The following is a 16,224-nucleotide window of genomic DNA, read 5'->3' as shown; positions in this document are numbered from 1 at the left end:
TCGGATTCCAGTGGTGAAAATTTTTTCATCTGCACAAATTGGCCAGCAAAGATAGTAGAGGCTATGGCTTGCAATTTTACCCGCCGGATTCTGCACTGAAGTCCTGGTTAAATTCAAAACCATCTAGTGACACTGTTGAAGGTGGTCAGTCCGTTAGATGGGGACGCAGAGTTCATCGGTCCACTCGCTGCTAAGTGGTCAATCAAGTGGCATCCAATACAAAGTGCCTGCACCGCGCCTTGAGCCACATTGGTTGAATCATGCGCATGAAAATGTAATCAAAAATCTGTCTAGAAAACTCACGCTGTTGCGACTGCTTCCAGGATGTTAGGTGTTCTGTATGAAGCCGCCTATGTCATGGGGTTCCTACAGCAAAGCAGTAACATAAGAAACCCACGTGCGAAATTTCCATCGTTGATATCAAGGAAGAGAGAATTTCGAGCAGTAGAAAGAATCGATTAGAGAGTTTCGACCATGGGGAGACGTTACTTATCTGTAAACAGCCTAGATAAATTCAGTCGTGAGCGAACTAATAGCGTTATTATGTACAGCCGTCCTATATTTCATACAGGTATAGATTTCTAGAAGCTCCCGTGAGACAACGAATTTAGACGTAACACGAAATAATGTATTCAAAATACTCCTCTTCACGTATATCTGGTCTGTTTACCTAAAACTTTCCGATCAGGATTTACTGAAACCCAACGAAAAGAAAAGGTACGTAAGTATCAACACTACAGTGGATCATCTTGCGATGCATTTCACCCCCTTCACAGTGAAATTACAACATAAAAACTGTTTAATTTCGTAATATTAATTTCTTATGTACTTAGTATTGTTAAAAATACGCAGTGAACCAAGAAACATCTTTATAATGCTGTGAACGGAGCTGTCGAAGAATGAAAACTCTAGATTCGCAGTTATGAATACTGGGACTCAAATCCAAATTTAGCCGTTTGGTTATAGGATATCAGTGACTTCCTTAAGTCACTCACTGCTGTTACCAGTGTGGTTCCTGCGTTTGATTTTCTTACCCATCTTCGTCAAATCGAAGTTCCTACTCCATGACCAATGACCTCGTTGTTTGTTCCCCGTCAGTAATGACGTCGACGTCGACAGAATGTTGAACAGCGATCGTCTTCCAAACGTAGGAGTCGGGTCGAAATACCGTGTCTTCCGTCCAGCCGCTGAATTTAGTGCTGATGGCGTATTTTATGGACGAGCCCTAAGTGGTCCGCCATAGTCACCTTGTATGCTGTAATACCCGTCTCTTACAACAAAATACATACGTTATTACAAAGAATATCACCTTCATAAAGCAAAACAGTCGACTTCTTACACGGAAATTCTTTGAGATATCTCACTACCCCGTCCGAAGGCTCACCTTTGAGCTGATTTGATGTACGGTAATGGGTACAAGCACGTGCTGGGAGGTGCGTGTGTACACGGCTCGCTGGCCACTTGTAGTGTGTCTGCCCTGCTTCAAAACTGTCAGTGGCTCTTCAGCGAACCGAGCGAGGTGGCGCAGTGGTTAGCACACTGGACTCGCATTCGGTTCAATCCCGCGTCCGGCCAATCTGAATTAAATTTTCCGTGATTTTCCTAAATCGCTCCAGGCAAATGCTGGGATGGTTCCTTTGAAAGGGCACGGCCGCATTCCTTCTCCGTCCTTCCGTAATCTGATGAGACCGATGACCTCGTAGTTTGGTCTCTTCCCCCAAAACGACCCAACCAAGCTCTTCAGCGATCTTCCTAGGTTAAATGTCGCCTCGGTACCATTCGACTTACGAGACGCCCATCACAACACCAACTGCCGTATCGTCTTCAATGATTATGACAGTGTTGTGCATCGTGATTATGGTAACAACTCGCTTAATTTTCTCGATTTATGTTCTCTGTTTTACTGTAACAGCTACTGCCGGATTATGCAGTGTAGTAGTACAAAGGTGCAACTCAGTCCATTCTTTTCTTGACAGACAAAAGGTAATTTTCATGTCGTTTGAAAGCATTCAGGTTTTTTGGGAGTTCTGCGTACTCGGAGGTGTCTTCGTAGTCTTGTAGCGATGCACTGGAGCAATGTTGCCTTTCTGAACGAACTGCTTTAAAATGGCAATATTATTGTCTGTTACGTTTAATCGGTAATTCGTGTGAAACGTTCCCAGATGTACAACTTCATTCCGGTGCCATAAAGTCCAGTTAGGTATGATTAGTACGAAATTAAGCAGTACTAAAAATCAAGATGTGCCAAGAAGAATAGGCAAGGAAAGAAGTCTATGGAAATCATTGCTAGGAGAAGAGAAAGATTAACCGCTCATTTGTTAATCGGGCAATAGAAGAACTAATAGAGGAGATAAATGAAGAGTGGAATACTAGGGAGAGATTATAGAGGATTTTGGGTGTAGGAGTTGAGGATAGATGAGCAGGCAACGACAAGATAGAAAAAGACGGAAGATAGTATTAAATCAGTTGAAATTCCTACGACTTAAACAAACCCTCTTCTGATAGCAATTACGCTCCGTAAAGAAATGATGAAGGCTATTCAGTCTTAAAGTCTTGCAAATGCTAGTAATTCAAGTGAAGCAGTGGTGGTAGTAAAATTAATGCTGATAGTTGCAGTGAACTGCTGCTAAGGTTCTTGGACAACTGAAATTTTACGCTGATTACAGTGGATAGGGCGAGACATAATTTCGAAAGAATTTTTGTTTTTCAGTTTACGTTAAGTATGCTTTTGTTCGGCACATTTGGAGCTTTAGCCAGTAGGAATGTTAGCTGCGGTAAATACCAAGAGGAAATAATGGCTAATAATCTAAGTCATAGGCTTGAAGAAGGAGAGGGCACATTTCATCAGCGAAATTTAGGTCTGCTCTTTGCCATCGGGAAAGTCACAAATGAGTGGTTTGTACGATTAGTTCGTAAGATGTCGTGCAGGATTTAGGTCGTGTAGTTGCCGTTATGAAACAAGGCTGTTCAAAGTCGCCCATGTCATCTCCTCACGTCTCACCCCGGTTCGCTCCTGATCAAGAAACGTCGTATGAGGTTGGCTGGTTAGTGCGACAAATTGATACTTCTGCGTGTTTAAGTTTCGCGGACTTAACCTGTATTGTAGATACGATACTGAGTAGCAGTGTTCTGTGCATTGCATAGTTGCCTGTCCTAGTCTCATTTGTGTGTGCTGGAACGGAGTTTACATTAGAAAACGAACTAAATATGTAATATATAATGTCTCAAAGAAGTATGTGGGGTCTAAGAAAGAACTGTGCAATGTTTTAGCTGCATCCTAACTTCTTGAAGGGCTGTAGGTGTGAGTGATGTCTTCCGTTCACCACGAAAGGGATAACAACGACAAAATATATTCACTCAGATGTACGATTTTAATAAACAAGTGGTCTGCAGGGCAGTTACAACATTACAGTAGAGGAGAGTATGTTGCGGCCAGTGAATCACTGCGCAACTACAGCACGAAACTGAGTACACGGGCTCCGAAGAGTGTGCTATTGGTTTACTTGGACGAAGTTTAGGCTTCGTAGGACCATAAGAAGAAATGAATTTGGCACGATCCAAGGGTAATGGTTGCCTGAAACTACCTGTATCTACTTCTATCCAGTGTATATCAGTGCTTTGGCTGATTAGGTGGTGATGATGATGAGTTCCTAACAGCTACGAATATTGTCTTTTCGGGATGAAGGGTATATTCTTGGTCCTTTTAAGGCGTAGGTGGTGATGATGAGTTCCTAACAGCTACGAATATTGTCTTTTCGGGATGAAGGGTATATTCTTGGTCCTTTTAAGGCGAGACGTCGGTACAAGAATACTGGCAGCGGTATGAAAGTCATCGCAAGCTTCCCTACACGTAGTCTCCCGTAAATATATCGTGTTCATTGGTGACGCATTACAACATTCTTATCTCAAATAATTCCAGAATTAATTTAACAACTTCCTGAACGACGGCCTCGCAGAAAGGTTGTACGAACGCATATTCATCAGCGACGACGTTCATCGTTACACAGGCGAAAGAATTTCACGCCTGTTAAGATATTTAGTTTTTTATCTCTGAACACTTTCATGCTGTCTTGGTAAATTTTGTATCACTTGCATCTATACACTCTGCGAATGTTCATACATTTTTTCATTCTAAACATGTTAGTGCTTCTGGCTTCTCCCAAGGGCCGACCGCAGTGGCCGAGCGGTCCTAGGCGCTTCAGTCTGGAACCGCGCGACCACTACGGTCGCAGGTTCGAATCCTGCCTCGGGCATGGTTGTGTGTGATGTCCTTAGGTTAATTAGGTTTGAGTAGTTCTAAGTTCTAGGAGACTGATGACCTCAGATGTTAAGTCCCATAGTGCTCCCATTTCTCCCAGGGGTTGAAGTAAAGAAATATTTTTCTTCAAAATTAATTGTAACACTTGGTTTTTCGTAGTGACTGGCAAGAGTTTACTTCAGGAAACTATATATCTTATTCTAGACTAAAAGTAGAATTGTTTAGTATTTATTTTGGACTTCTTTTTTGTACTAACAACTGAAATTAACTCTAAATGGCAACTCTGTACATAGGCGAGATGACCTTAACCCGTACAGTTTCGTGACAACTACTACAATGGTTGTGCACAGTGCTCTGCTGCGAGCGGCTTGAGAAGGCAACGCGCGTTGCGGCTTTTGTGTTGGCAGAGCAACCCGTACGCGCTGAAGGACAGCGGCTCGGCGGCGGCAGACATGGGCGCGTGGACGAGCGCCGGCCTGCAGCCCACCACCGGCTACTACCCGTACGACCCCACGCTCGCCGCCTACGGGTGAGTCCACTAGACGCACTCTCTGTCTTTCTCTCTCACAGTGCTTCCGTGACGCGCGTCGCTCACCGAAACTGTGCCTCAGCAGCACGACGCGTCACTGCCTTTTTTAAACCTGTAGATGAATTCCAAAACCATCTTACAGGACAATCTGCTTAACGTGTTATTATACATACTTAGCTCTCGATATCAACATATACACTCCACAATCCACTCTGCAGTGCGTGGCGAAGGATGCTTCATACCAGCAGCGATTTTCTGTGCTTTTCGATTCGCGTACTGAGCGAGAAAAAAGACACACTTGATATGCCTGCGAACTCGCTCCAATCTCTCTCGTGCTCCTTTCATGAGTCCTACTTGAGGTGTACGATCGTGGAAGAAGAAATGTCATATTTTTTCATTCTCTTAAACTTCGTGAGACCGACTTCTTCATTCTTTCAGAAATTTCCATTTAACTTCCCCGATAATTTCTGTTATACTTTCGTATGCGCTATACCAACCCGTCGGTACCCCATCAGCAAGTCTCTGAAGTTTTTGTGTGTTGTCATGCTTACTTCGCAATGACACCAAACATTTGAACAATATTTCAGAACTGGCTGCTCTTGCGTCTTGTGTGCGATTTAGTTTGCAGATACATTGCTTCTCGCACAACCCTGTCAACAAATCGAAATCTTACATGCATCTTTCTCAATACCGATTTTGTGCCTTCGTTCCATTACATACCTCTTGTAATTTCTTAGACTTTCCCGGCGATTTGATGACATCTCGTGGAAATCGGGTTTTCTGCCGGATATCAGCGTCTTCCAAACACCTGATGAAGACGTCAAGTAATGACGTCGAAATATCGTGCCTCGAAGACGCTGATATCCGGCAGAAAAACCCAATTTCCACGAGATACATACCTCTTGTTAGTATTACCTCTAGATATTTAAACGCTATGGCGAGCGCTAGATATTCATTCCTAATTTTGTAATCCGATTATATCGGGACATTTATTTGTCATACGCACCACCTTGCATTTATCCAAATATACAGAGAAAGTTGCCATTCATTACACGAAGTGGAAATATCGCTATAATATTTTTCATTTTCTTACGATCATCCAACAACGGTACTTCCTTGTACACAAAAGCACCATGAACTAACAATCTTAGAACATTGCTGACCGTATCTCAAAATCAATCGTATACATTGAGAACACTGGAGGTCCCAAGACGCTTCCTTGGGACACACCAATGTCACTTTAGTTTCACTTCATCATTCGCTGTCACGATAATTTGCTTGGCTCTGTTAATCAAACATTCATAGATTCAACAGCACAGCTGTAGATATACTCCTTATGACGCAGATTCTACTGCAGGCATTCGAGGTACCGCTCCATGAAGAGAACCATTTTTTTTATTCCAAAGAAACTGAAGCTCTACCACAGATTCGTAATTGGTTTGGTGTTATAGAGGGACTGACTTCAGTTTGTAGTCCATTGTCTTCTAGTACCAAAAGCGGTGACAGTTACCATGTGATAGTGGACGCGACTGTTACTTCCCCCCCGATTACTATTTCCAAACGAAGAGCTTAAAGCACGTATTACATCGTCAAAAAGTCGGTCTTTTATGGAAAGCAGGAACACGCTCCTTTCATAAAAGATACAGAAGCACAACAGCGCCCGTATTTAATGAAACCTATTTGACACAAAGTTGTTCTCGAGTGTAATACGACTAAGTCAAAGTGTCACTCAAATCTTATTTGCTACACTGCGTTATATCCAAGGAAAACTTCGACACACACTGTTTTCCTTGTTTGTAACAGCTGTGGGAAGATAAGATACACATGCCGATGGAACGGTAAAATAGGAAAGTTGAGTTAATGTTTGTCAACAGCAAGCTCACCGAGCAAGATCCATCGCTTCATTCGGTCAAGGAAGTTAAGCCAATCATCCGCCCTATCGTTAAGCAAGCTTGGGCACCATCGTTAAAGATATCGTTATCGATAAGGTATTTTAAAATTTTAATCCCAGCAAAGAAAGCTAGGGAGCATGTACGCTTTCTTCCTATTAGACGTATCTGATGCCTTTCGGCCGGCCGGAGTGGCCGTGCGGTTCTAGGCGCTACAGTGGAGCCGAGCGACCGCTACGGTCGCAGGTTCGAATCCTGCCTCGGGCATGGATGTGTGTGATGTCCTTAGGTTAGTTAGGTTTAATTAGTTCTAAGTTCTAGGCGACTGATGACCTCCGACGTTAAGTCCCATAGTACTCAGAGCCATTTGAACCTAGAATGCTGCACTCCTATTGGCTACTGCATTAGTCACATTTGAACCATTTTTTTTGTGCCTTCCGTTGGACGAACAACAATTGTTTTCCATACTCACGTGGTGCAAAATCCGACTGGGTAAGAAGACCGCAAACCTTCTCCAACTACGATGGTAGGAAGAGTCATGGGAGACATTGCCAGTAATATATGAATTACATTGCGGGTACGACGCATGCGGTAGGCAAGCAATAAGAGGCCAGAAATCTCCATTACCAAGGGGCAGAAAAATGGGCTTGGCAAAAAGCACAATAATTTGCAGTGATTAGACGGAGAAAGTTACTTGTAACTGCGTTAAACAAAACCGAATAACTCAGATGCAGAGGGGCTTAGTGGTTACAGTGACGCTTTATTGAATGTAGAGTCGCTAGTCTTTTGGTGGACAGTATGATATACAGGGTGAAAATTATCTAAACCGACATACTCTGGGAGGCTACACGAGGCACAAAAAAAAAATTCTCTAATGTAATGATACCTTGAGTGTTTTTTAATCCGGCAGAGGGCGTAGGGCCTAATCGCTCTCAGCAAGTGTGCAATTGCGCAAAACATGTAAACCAAATCAAAGGTAAGAAACGTCCATCAGAAATTGTTAATCCATTAAAAAAAAAAGGTTCAAATGGCTCTGAGCACTATGGGACTTAACATCTATGGTCATCAGTCCCCTAGAACTTGGAACTACTTAAACCTAACTAACCTAAGGACATCACACAACACCCAGTCATCATGAGGCAGAGAAAATCCCTGACCCCGCCGGGAATCGAACCCGGGAACCCGGGCGTGGGAAGCGAGAACGCTACCGCACGACCACGAGCTGCGGACATCCATTTCACTACAGCGGCTGAACAACGTGGAACTATATGATTAACCATTCAGAGCAAAGGTTCGCAGTGTTACGTGGAACGGTGTGTAATGCCTCCTACACTTCAATCATCTGAGGTGTTTTCAGATGAAGCATCGTTCGGGCGTGATGGGGTCTTCAACGTCAACAGTTCTCATGCTTTGAGTGAGGTTAATCCACATGCCAAATTTACTCGAGGTAATCGGTTGCGGTTCTACGTTAATGTGTGGGCAGATGTTGTTGGTGATGACTCCATATCTCCTATCTAGGTTATTAAATGACTGGCATTATTAAAATTTACTTCCCAGAACGTTACTGGATGACGTACCACTCGCTAAAGGAAAGCACATGTGGTTCTAGCATGACGGGTTGCTGCTACGCTTTAGTCGTCCTGTGCGTCGATTCTGGTAGCGACAGATTCCAGGAAAGTGGATTAGTTCCAATGTCCTGTACCATGGCCTACTCGAGCTCTTTATTTGACCGCTCTGGACTATTTTTGTGCACGGAGAGATGTGCAATGTTGTGCAGAAAACCCCTGTTGAAACAGGAGAGAATTTGGTTGCCCGGCTAACAGCAGCAGCAGGAATTAAAGACACTCCTGCTGCCTTTGACCGTATTAGACAGAACGTGACCCACTGGTTAACCTCTGTTTGCAAGTCAATTGGGGCATTTTTGAGCATATGCTGTAACTGAATTGATTATGTTGTGTTGATGTTATTGTCCCATTGTAATAAAGAATTAGAACTTCGTTGTGTCACATTTTGTCCACACGCGAAAACACATGAGAAAAAGTGTTTTATTGTCCCATACAACCTTACATTAATTTTCACCACAGAAAACCCGTGTACCTGTTTAAAAAATCCTCACGGAAGAATATGACACGAGAGAAAAAAATATTTGTTTTGTGTCCCGTTCACCCTGCCAAAGCTCGTCCGTTTAAACAATTTTCACTCTGTGTACTATTCGAATTCGTGTCGAAAGGCAGTGACCTCTGTATAAACAGATTTCTGTTTAGCTGTTGGGAGGGAGTTATCTGGGATGGAGAGGAAGTAGCCCGGTGTTGCACAGCTGAGCCGTGGGCCCCCGTCCACAGTTGCGGCCATTCATCTGCAGAGAGCAGCGTCTGGAAATCTTAATGGCAGGCAGGCAGCCCCTGCGGGCGCGGCGCACGCAACCCGCAACTCGCCACGCGGCCCCAACTGCCAATGAGCACGGCAAGGCAGGCTACGCCACGCTACGCTGGAGCGCACAGGGAGACACGCGACGGCGCGGGCTTCCTGCTGCTAGCGACGCGAGCTGGCAAACTGTACACCACGCCTGCAGACGTAAACGGCCGTCTCAGACGGAGCTGGACGCCCTTCCCATATTAATGGTCGCACGTGTTTGCCTAGGCTGTGTGCGCGTCACCACACTGGAGAACATGCGCGATGCTATCTGATCCAGAATGCCTTCTGTAGCACGTGTTTCTCAAGCTGGGCTTAAAATGTTTATCCGTTGCACAACACGCTAACTGCCTGCAACATGTCAGCTTGTTGTCTCACCAGCAGGCACCGTTAACTACAACAGTGACGGAAAATAGATTTTTAATACTTCTTCTGCTCAATTAAGGTTACTGATAAGGAAAATTCCTCATCGCACCCCTTTTAGATTTAGTGGTAAGATGGCCCAACGGATACTGCGTCAAAAACTGTACGCAAATCAAGCGTGAAAACAGGAATAAAGTGTGCTGAAATGCGAAAATCTTCTTCCTGTTTTCATGCTTGATCTGTGTTCAGTTTTGGACGGGCTGTGAACTTGACGATCTTACCACTAAACCTGAGGGGTGGGGGGTATGGGATGGGGAGTTTGCGATGGGGAGTTTCTCTTGTGAGGTCTTTGAGCAAGTGACACTGGCCAAAGGCCAGCCGACGGCACAATAACAGTATGTAAAAATATTAGCAAGGTTAATTCGTCGGAAACATGTCATCAGTCACAACAGTGTCAAAGACTTGACTTTACGAAATTTGTAGAGAAACAAAAGAAATGCTATGTTCCTGTGTGGAATACTTACAAACAGAATACAACCCATTAACACTCAAAGGATATTTGGACTCAAGTCTTTCACAAATACTACACAAATATTCCACAGCCTGACATATCTTTCCTCCTAGTTGGAATGATGTTGAATACTTACAGCTGACTACGGCTCGATTTAATAGGAAAGTTACAGGCAGGCGCCAGTTTCCCTCTCCCAATTGTACTTTACTGTTCCCATATCGAATCAACATGAGTCACATACTAAATTCTCTACTTTTCGCTGTTTATCGACAGCGAAAGTTTGTGAACGGTTGTCAGGAGTTTCCTCTTTCATTTCCAACAGTTAATAAATGGATGCTTTTGTCCAAAGGAAGGCTTACTTGTTTTAATTTTCTGTGGTTTCCTCAAATCGCTTAAATCAAATGGTTCCTCTGAAAAAAAAGAGCCAATTTCTTTCCACATTCATCGCCGATTTTACACACGTTAATAAATTCTTTTATTGTCTTCCTATCTTTGAAAACTAATTTATCAGCCACTTTTTTAAACTGCTGTTGTGCATCGTTTTGTTATTGTGGATGACATCTGAACGTATCTATTCACGCCAGCATCCGGAAATAAAACAAAAACCAAAGCGTTGGAGGGTAACCGTGGATTTTCAAGAAATATTAAGAAAAATTCGAACTCTCATCTGGTGCGGAAGTTGAGGCAAGTGATTTCCGGGAAGGAAGAGGGGAATATTGATTGAAATGGAAATACTAGAGCAATGGTTCCCATCCTGGGGGTAATAATCCCTGTGGGATAAAGTATAATTTTCTGAGCGGTAAGAACAAAAGGGTTGAAGTCCATTTCAGTCATGAAACTAAATCGTTTTAGTACCTCATTACTATTGTCACTTTTCATAGGACTGTAATGCTGATTGCAAAAGTTACCAATAATTATTTTTTTCAAATGCTTTCACTGATGGGTCTCACAATGTGGTGGGGGTTCGAGTTTATGTAACAAACGTATGAACATCATCTTCATCACATAGCACATGCCCTACAAACATTCTTTGTAACATGCATCGATGGCGGTAAAATTGAAACGTAGGGAAACTAAAGGTAATAACGCATGCATTCAGTTAATTGTGTCTAAAGTTGTATAGAGATATGCAAAATGTCTAATTTTTAAAGAGTTATACGTTAACACCTCCTTTATGGATTCCTTTTTAAAAAAAGTGTCCTATATTTAATATTTTTAGGTATAGCTTTTATGTAGGAAAGGGAAGACTGGTGGTTGTAAGACGTAGTGACTGTAATAACGCCAGTTTGAAACTCTCTCTCATTTATGACACCCAACGTTCTTAATCAGAAATGAAACAAATGCGTAACTGCAACCAAAAATAGAAGTGATAATTCACCAATTATGCCAAAAGTGCAAAATTTAAGCATACAACGAACTTCTAATCCAGTCACTTTCAGGTTTATCACAGCCATATTTGCAGAATGTACACAGCCCTCATGTTTCTACAGATCCATTATCACATGTTTCATGACACCATGTTTTACATTGTGTGCACTGAATCCAATCCTCCTTGCAGCTTTTGTCGTAGAAGTAGCCTCCATAGTCACCCCAGTAGAGATCCTTTGTGCGGGACGTGGAGTGTGTTCTGACTGAAGTTTTCTTGCCAGAATTTGCAAGACCCGATGTCAACGCTGCTAATGAATCGTTATTGAATAACCGTCTACTGAGAATTGCTGTTTTGGATTACGGCCAATTTCCCTAGTTCACATCTTCCCTCATACTTGGTCAGCCAGTCTCGAAGAGTTCTTCGTGGGATGTTAAATGTCATCGAAGCCTCCGCAACAGTAATTCAGATCTGTTTCAGTGGTCTTCCGTAGAAAACTAGCCATAAAACTGCACATGGCGTTAAAACTGCACATGGCGTTATTACCGTCATTTACCCTATAATCACATATGCTTAAATATCTCACGAAAATGCATTCTCCAGTTTGTATGTAGTTCCCGCAGTGCACCAGAAATTACTTCATTATTCACTTCGCAACAACCAACTGTCCGCAGCTCGTGGTCGTCCGGTAGCGTTCTCGCTTCCCGCGCTCGGGTTCCCGGGTTCGATTCCCGGCGGGGTCAGGGATTTTCTCTGCCTCGCGATGACTGGGTGTTGTGTGATGTCCTTAGGTTAGTTAGGTTTAAGTAGTTCTAAGTTCTAGGGGACTGATGACCATAGATGTTAAGTCCCATAGTGCTCAGAGCCATTTTTTGAACAACCAACTGACAGCAGTACACGGCAGTAACTGTGTAGGGGCTACTACACTGCTTTAGGACCTACACCTTATTATTACCTATGGCTAGACGCAAAGCACTGGCAGGCTAAAGTATTTCAATTTCTGCCCGTTCAGAAGTAAGGAGTTAACGATCAGGTGATTTAGAGAGAGCCTAAGTGTAGTGGATATAATTTAATTTTGTTAATTGCAAATGGGGTGCAGGGTGTGGGTGAAGACAGTGTCGGCCAGGAGACGAGTGGTTCAAAGGAAGCTTGCTTTGCCACAAGTGTCAGCCCTCATTGTGAATAGCTTTCTGCTCTGAGGAGGAGTTGGGGGTAGCACTCGTGATGCACTGAGAATTGCGTCATTACTCTGAAAAAGGGTGCTAGAAACAAGCCGTACCAGTTGCCTCAATGACTTTTCATTCTAAAGTTAAGTTAAGCTCTAATTATCAAGATGGGGCACTGGGTCCGGGGAGAATGGGAGGATTCTGGCTAACATATGACTACACTCATGTATAATGGTTTCAGAAAGGTTGGAAACCACTGGGATAGAGCGACAATCTAATGGACCAAATGGACGGAAAATGCTTCGACATGAGTCTGGATTGCAAGAGTGGTGCAGGACGGAAAGTACCAAATCTTCTGGCATGGAAGATTTATTCAGGAAATCAAAGAGAAAGACAAAGTTACAAAGGCACTCGTCCATATTAGTTACTCACGTAGTCACTACAGCCGCCTAGTATTTGTTCCATCGGTAAACCAGTCTGTCGAAACTGGTGTACATGAAAAAAGGGTCCAAGCCTAGGACCCAGAGAGAACGCATCATATAGTAGTCCAGTATTCTGCCACGACGTGTACTACACAGCCATTGCAGAGGTTTAGGTCGTGTGCAAGCTGCCTGACGTGAATGAGACTATTGGCTTGAGTCGATCCTCCGACGCGACACACGTTAACACTTGATATGGAAATGCTCAGTTGCCCATACTTACCCTCGTTTCGTACATCTATTCTGCCTGTATCAAATTCCTGCCACCAAGACCATATCTCTTTTCAAGAATTTAGACTCGCTCGCTAAACATCTAACAATAATGGCGTTGAAGAGCAGCTGCAGAAGTCTATTTAAACGTGAAAACCTCATCCGCACTCCAGTCGTCATCCACGTATCCGTCAACGCTTCCATTTTAAAAGTGTATTTCGAGGTGCAGCGGAACAGCTGCCCATATGACTGTCTCTTCTTTGTAGATATGGAATGTAATTCACGCAAGATGTTTACATACCCATGAGATCCCTTGCTACCTTACATTCTGAGCCACCCTCATGCTCATGCCATTAGAGACTGTACTTCGCCGCCAGGCTGAGAAATTTTCTCCTTGCTGCATGGATCAGTGGAAGTGGTTGTGATACACGACGATGACGGTGATGTCTGTTGATTGTAAACTGAGCTGTTTGCAATAGAGATATGGAGGATTTTGGGAACATACACTGCCTTCGACGTTATGAAATACCTCGAAGAAAACGATATACAAAACTAGTACTCGTTCAGGAAATACAGTTCTTGCGAAACACAGCTGGCTCTTTATTTAACAAAGTATGAGTACTATCGACAGTTTCTAAAGTTGTTTCCATATCTGTGTACTTCTAGAAGGCGTTTGACACCATTTATTACAAGGATTCTAACCAAATTTCGTGCCTATGGAGGATCGTCTCAGGTGTGCGAAAGTATTCGTGATCGGCAGTAAGACCACAGTTTGTAGTAACTGACAGGAAATTATCTAGTGAAACTGAAGTGATATCTTGGGTTCACCAAGGAAGTATTATAAGCAATATGCTGATCTTATTCTGTATAAATGGTTTCGCAGACAATGTAAGCAGCTCTCTTTATTATTTGTAGAAGATGCTGTCGTTCACCGAATGGTAAAGTCTCCAGATCAAAACGAATTGCGCAATGGTTTAGAAAAGACCACTGATTTATGCGAAAATATACTAAAGAGAGACACTACAATACGCTTGTCCATCCGGTTCTGTCCATCCTGTTCTGGAGTGTTGCTGCACAGTACGGGGACGTTACAAGACTGACAGAGAACAATTTCAAAGGGGGGCAGCGCAATAGGGAAGAGTGTATCACGGACATGATATGCGGGTTGTGATGGAAATCATTAAAACGAAAACGGTTTTAGTTGCTGCGACATCTTTCCAGGAAATTTTTGTCACCAACTTTGTTCTCCGGATACGAAAGTTTATTTCCGACCATGGAAGGAAAATAAGAGACATCAGAACTCACACGGGGAGACTTAGGAGTTCATTTCTCCCAAATGTTGTTGTAGAGAGCAAAGGGCCGAAATTGTTTGAAAGTGGTTCTATAAACTCAATGCCAACTCTTAAGTATGAACTGTCATGTAGATGTAGACATGTAGATGTATTGGCGGCCTGTTTAGAATGGTGTTCTTGCGATAACATGCCCACTTCCTAGTAAAGAGGATTGGCCAACACAGTGCACGCAGGGTGGATACCCCGGAAAGCAGTGGCGCGCGCACGTGAGCCTGGGGAATCGAAGTGAGGCGAGGGGTGGTGCGGCCTCTTATCTGTCCAGGACAGGCTAATTGCGCCGCCAGCCAATGGCGGCCGTCGTCAAATACGCATTACCCGGCGCCGTCACAATGGCGCCTCACCGCACCGCACCGCGCAGCGCGGCGCTCGTAATTGAAACCTAATGACGCCCTCAGGCCGCCCGCATCCGACACGTGTAGACCGTATCTGCCCTGCGTTGCATAAATATCGCCTTCAAAAAGGACAAAGCGAGCTACTGGTCGTTACCATTTTCCGCTAATGTCTGTCTGTTTCCGTGTACTCATCGGTGATAATTTAAGTCTCGCTATATTCCCGGAAACACCTAACAACAGCACAGTTCCCGTTCTCCGCCTATCCGTCTACCTGCTTAGTCTTAGATCATTAATAGCGAAATTTGGTGGGGGTGAAACTCACTGTTCTGCTCTCGCGCTGTTGATAGGACTATACGACGCAATAAATCTCCTCCGATCTCCCCCCCCCCCTTTCTCCCTCTCCACTGCCTTCACCTTGAGCATCGTTACCAAACCTGGCAGCATTTTACAGCTACTGCCGTTTTGTTTCTTACCTTTCTCCATTTCGAAATCGTGCTCCGTCTCCAATGATCTTGCAGTCGAGAGGCTCCTGTCCCTATTTTACTTCCTCCGAGTATCGTTTGTCGTTATCAAACGCCCTCAAAGTATTGTTAGCGACTTCACATGCAGGTGAACTGAAATTCATTGACTTAATTCTAAGGATTTGCTGTTACCGATTCCACGTAATGACCCCGAAGACTGTGCACTGGCGGCTGGCATTTGAGTTTCCCATTGTCAGTGACGTCATTTGGATGCGGTGTGAAGGCGAATGGTATCAGTACGTCATTCTCCCAGCCGCTGTTAGATTTCTAGAATTTTGAGGGACTTTTAATTCAAGTAGCTCCTCAGTTGTGACAGAGTGCAACCCGTTCCAGTATACCTAGCGAGGAAAAATCCCAGGCGGTACTGGGCACTGAAACCCGGTATTCCGCATAGCAGTTACACATGCTGAATACTCACTGCGGAACGGACGCTAAGGAATTCTGGCGTATTCATTTCCTACGTTATATATGTGCAGTTATGACAGGATACTGACAACAAAGTAAAGTACTCAGAAAGGGGTAGGAAATTAAATGGAACTTCACGGGCCGAGAGGGTATGTGACGTCATTTCAGCTATTATAAAATCTAATCCCATTTACGAAAACCTTGGCAGTATGAGCCCAGTTACCAGTATGGTGCTGTACCCGCTCTGGTCTGGTCGGATGCACCGATTCGGTTGGGAAGGGTTTCAGAAAGCCGTCCTAAGGCAAGCTGGCCACAACTGCAGTAACCGTTCCTTGATATCCTGGATCCTGGATGCTGTTGATGGAGATGAAGTCCAAGCTGGTCCCACACTTCTCTGCCGTGGACAGATATGAAAATATTAATAGCCTCAG

At 43.8% G+C, this 16,224-nt stretch overlaps 1 protein-coding gene across 2 annotated transcripts in view; it reads left to right on the top strand.

Annotated features, from left to right (window-relative positions):
• The window catches only part of LOC126186917 (homeobox protein araucan-like), a 323,994-nt gene that overhangs the window by 195,933 nt on the left and 111,837 nt on the right, over nt 1-16,224 (top strand). For both annotated transcript variants that reach the window (XM_049928252.1, XM_049928251.1), the window contains exon 3: nt 4,666-4,787. In XM_049928252.1, the coding sequence (XP_049784209.1) occupies nt 4,666-4,787 (122 nt within the window). The remainder of the gene's footprint in view (nt 1-4,665; nt 4,788-16,224) is intronic.

Source organism: Schistocerca cancellata, chromosome 1 (assembly GCF_023864275.1).
Source record: "Schistocerca cancellata isolate TAMUIC-IGC-003103 chromosome 1, iqSchCanc2.1, whole genome shotgun sequence".
Lineage (NCBI taxonomy): Eukaryota > Metazoa > Arthropoda > Insecta > Orthoptera > Acrididae > Schistocerca > Schistocerca cancellata.
This window is presented reverse-complemented; position numbering and strand designations above follow the sequence as displayed.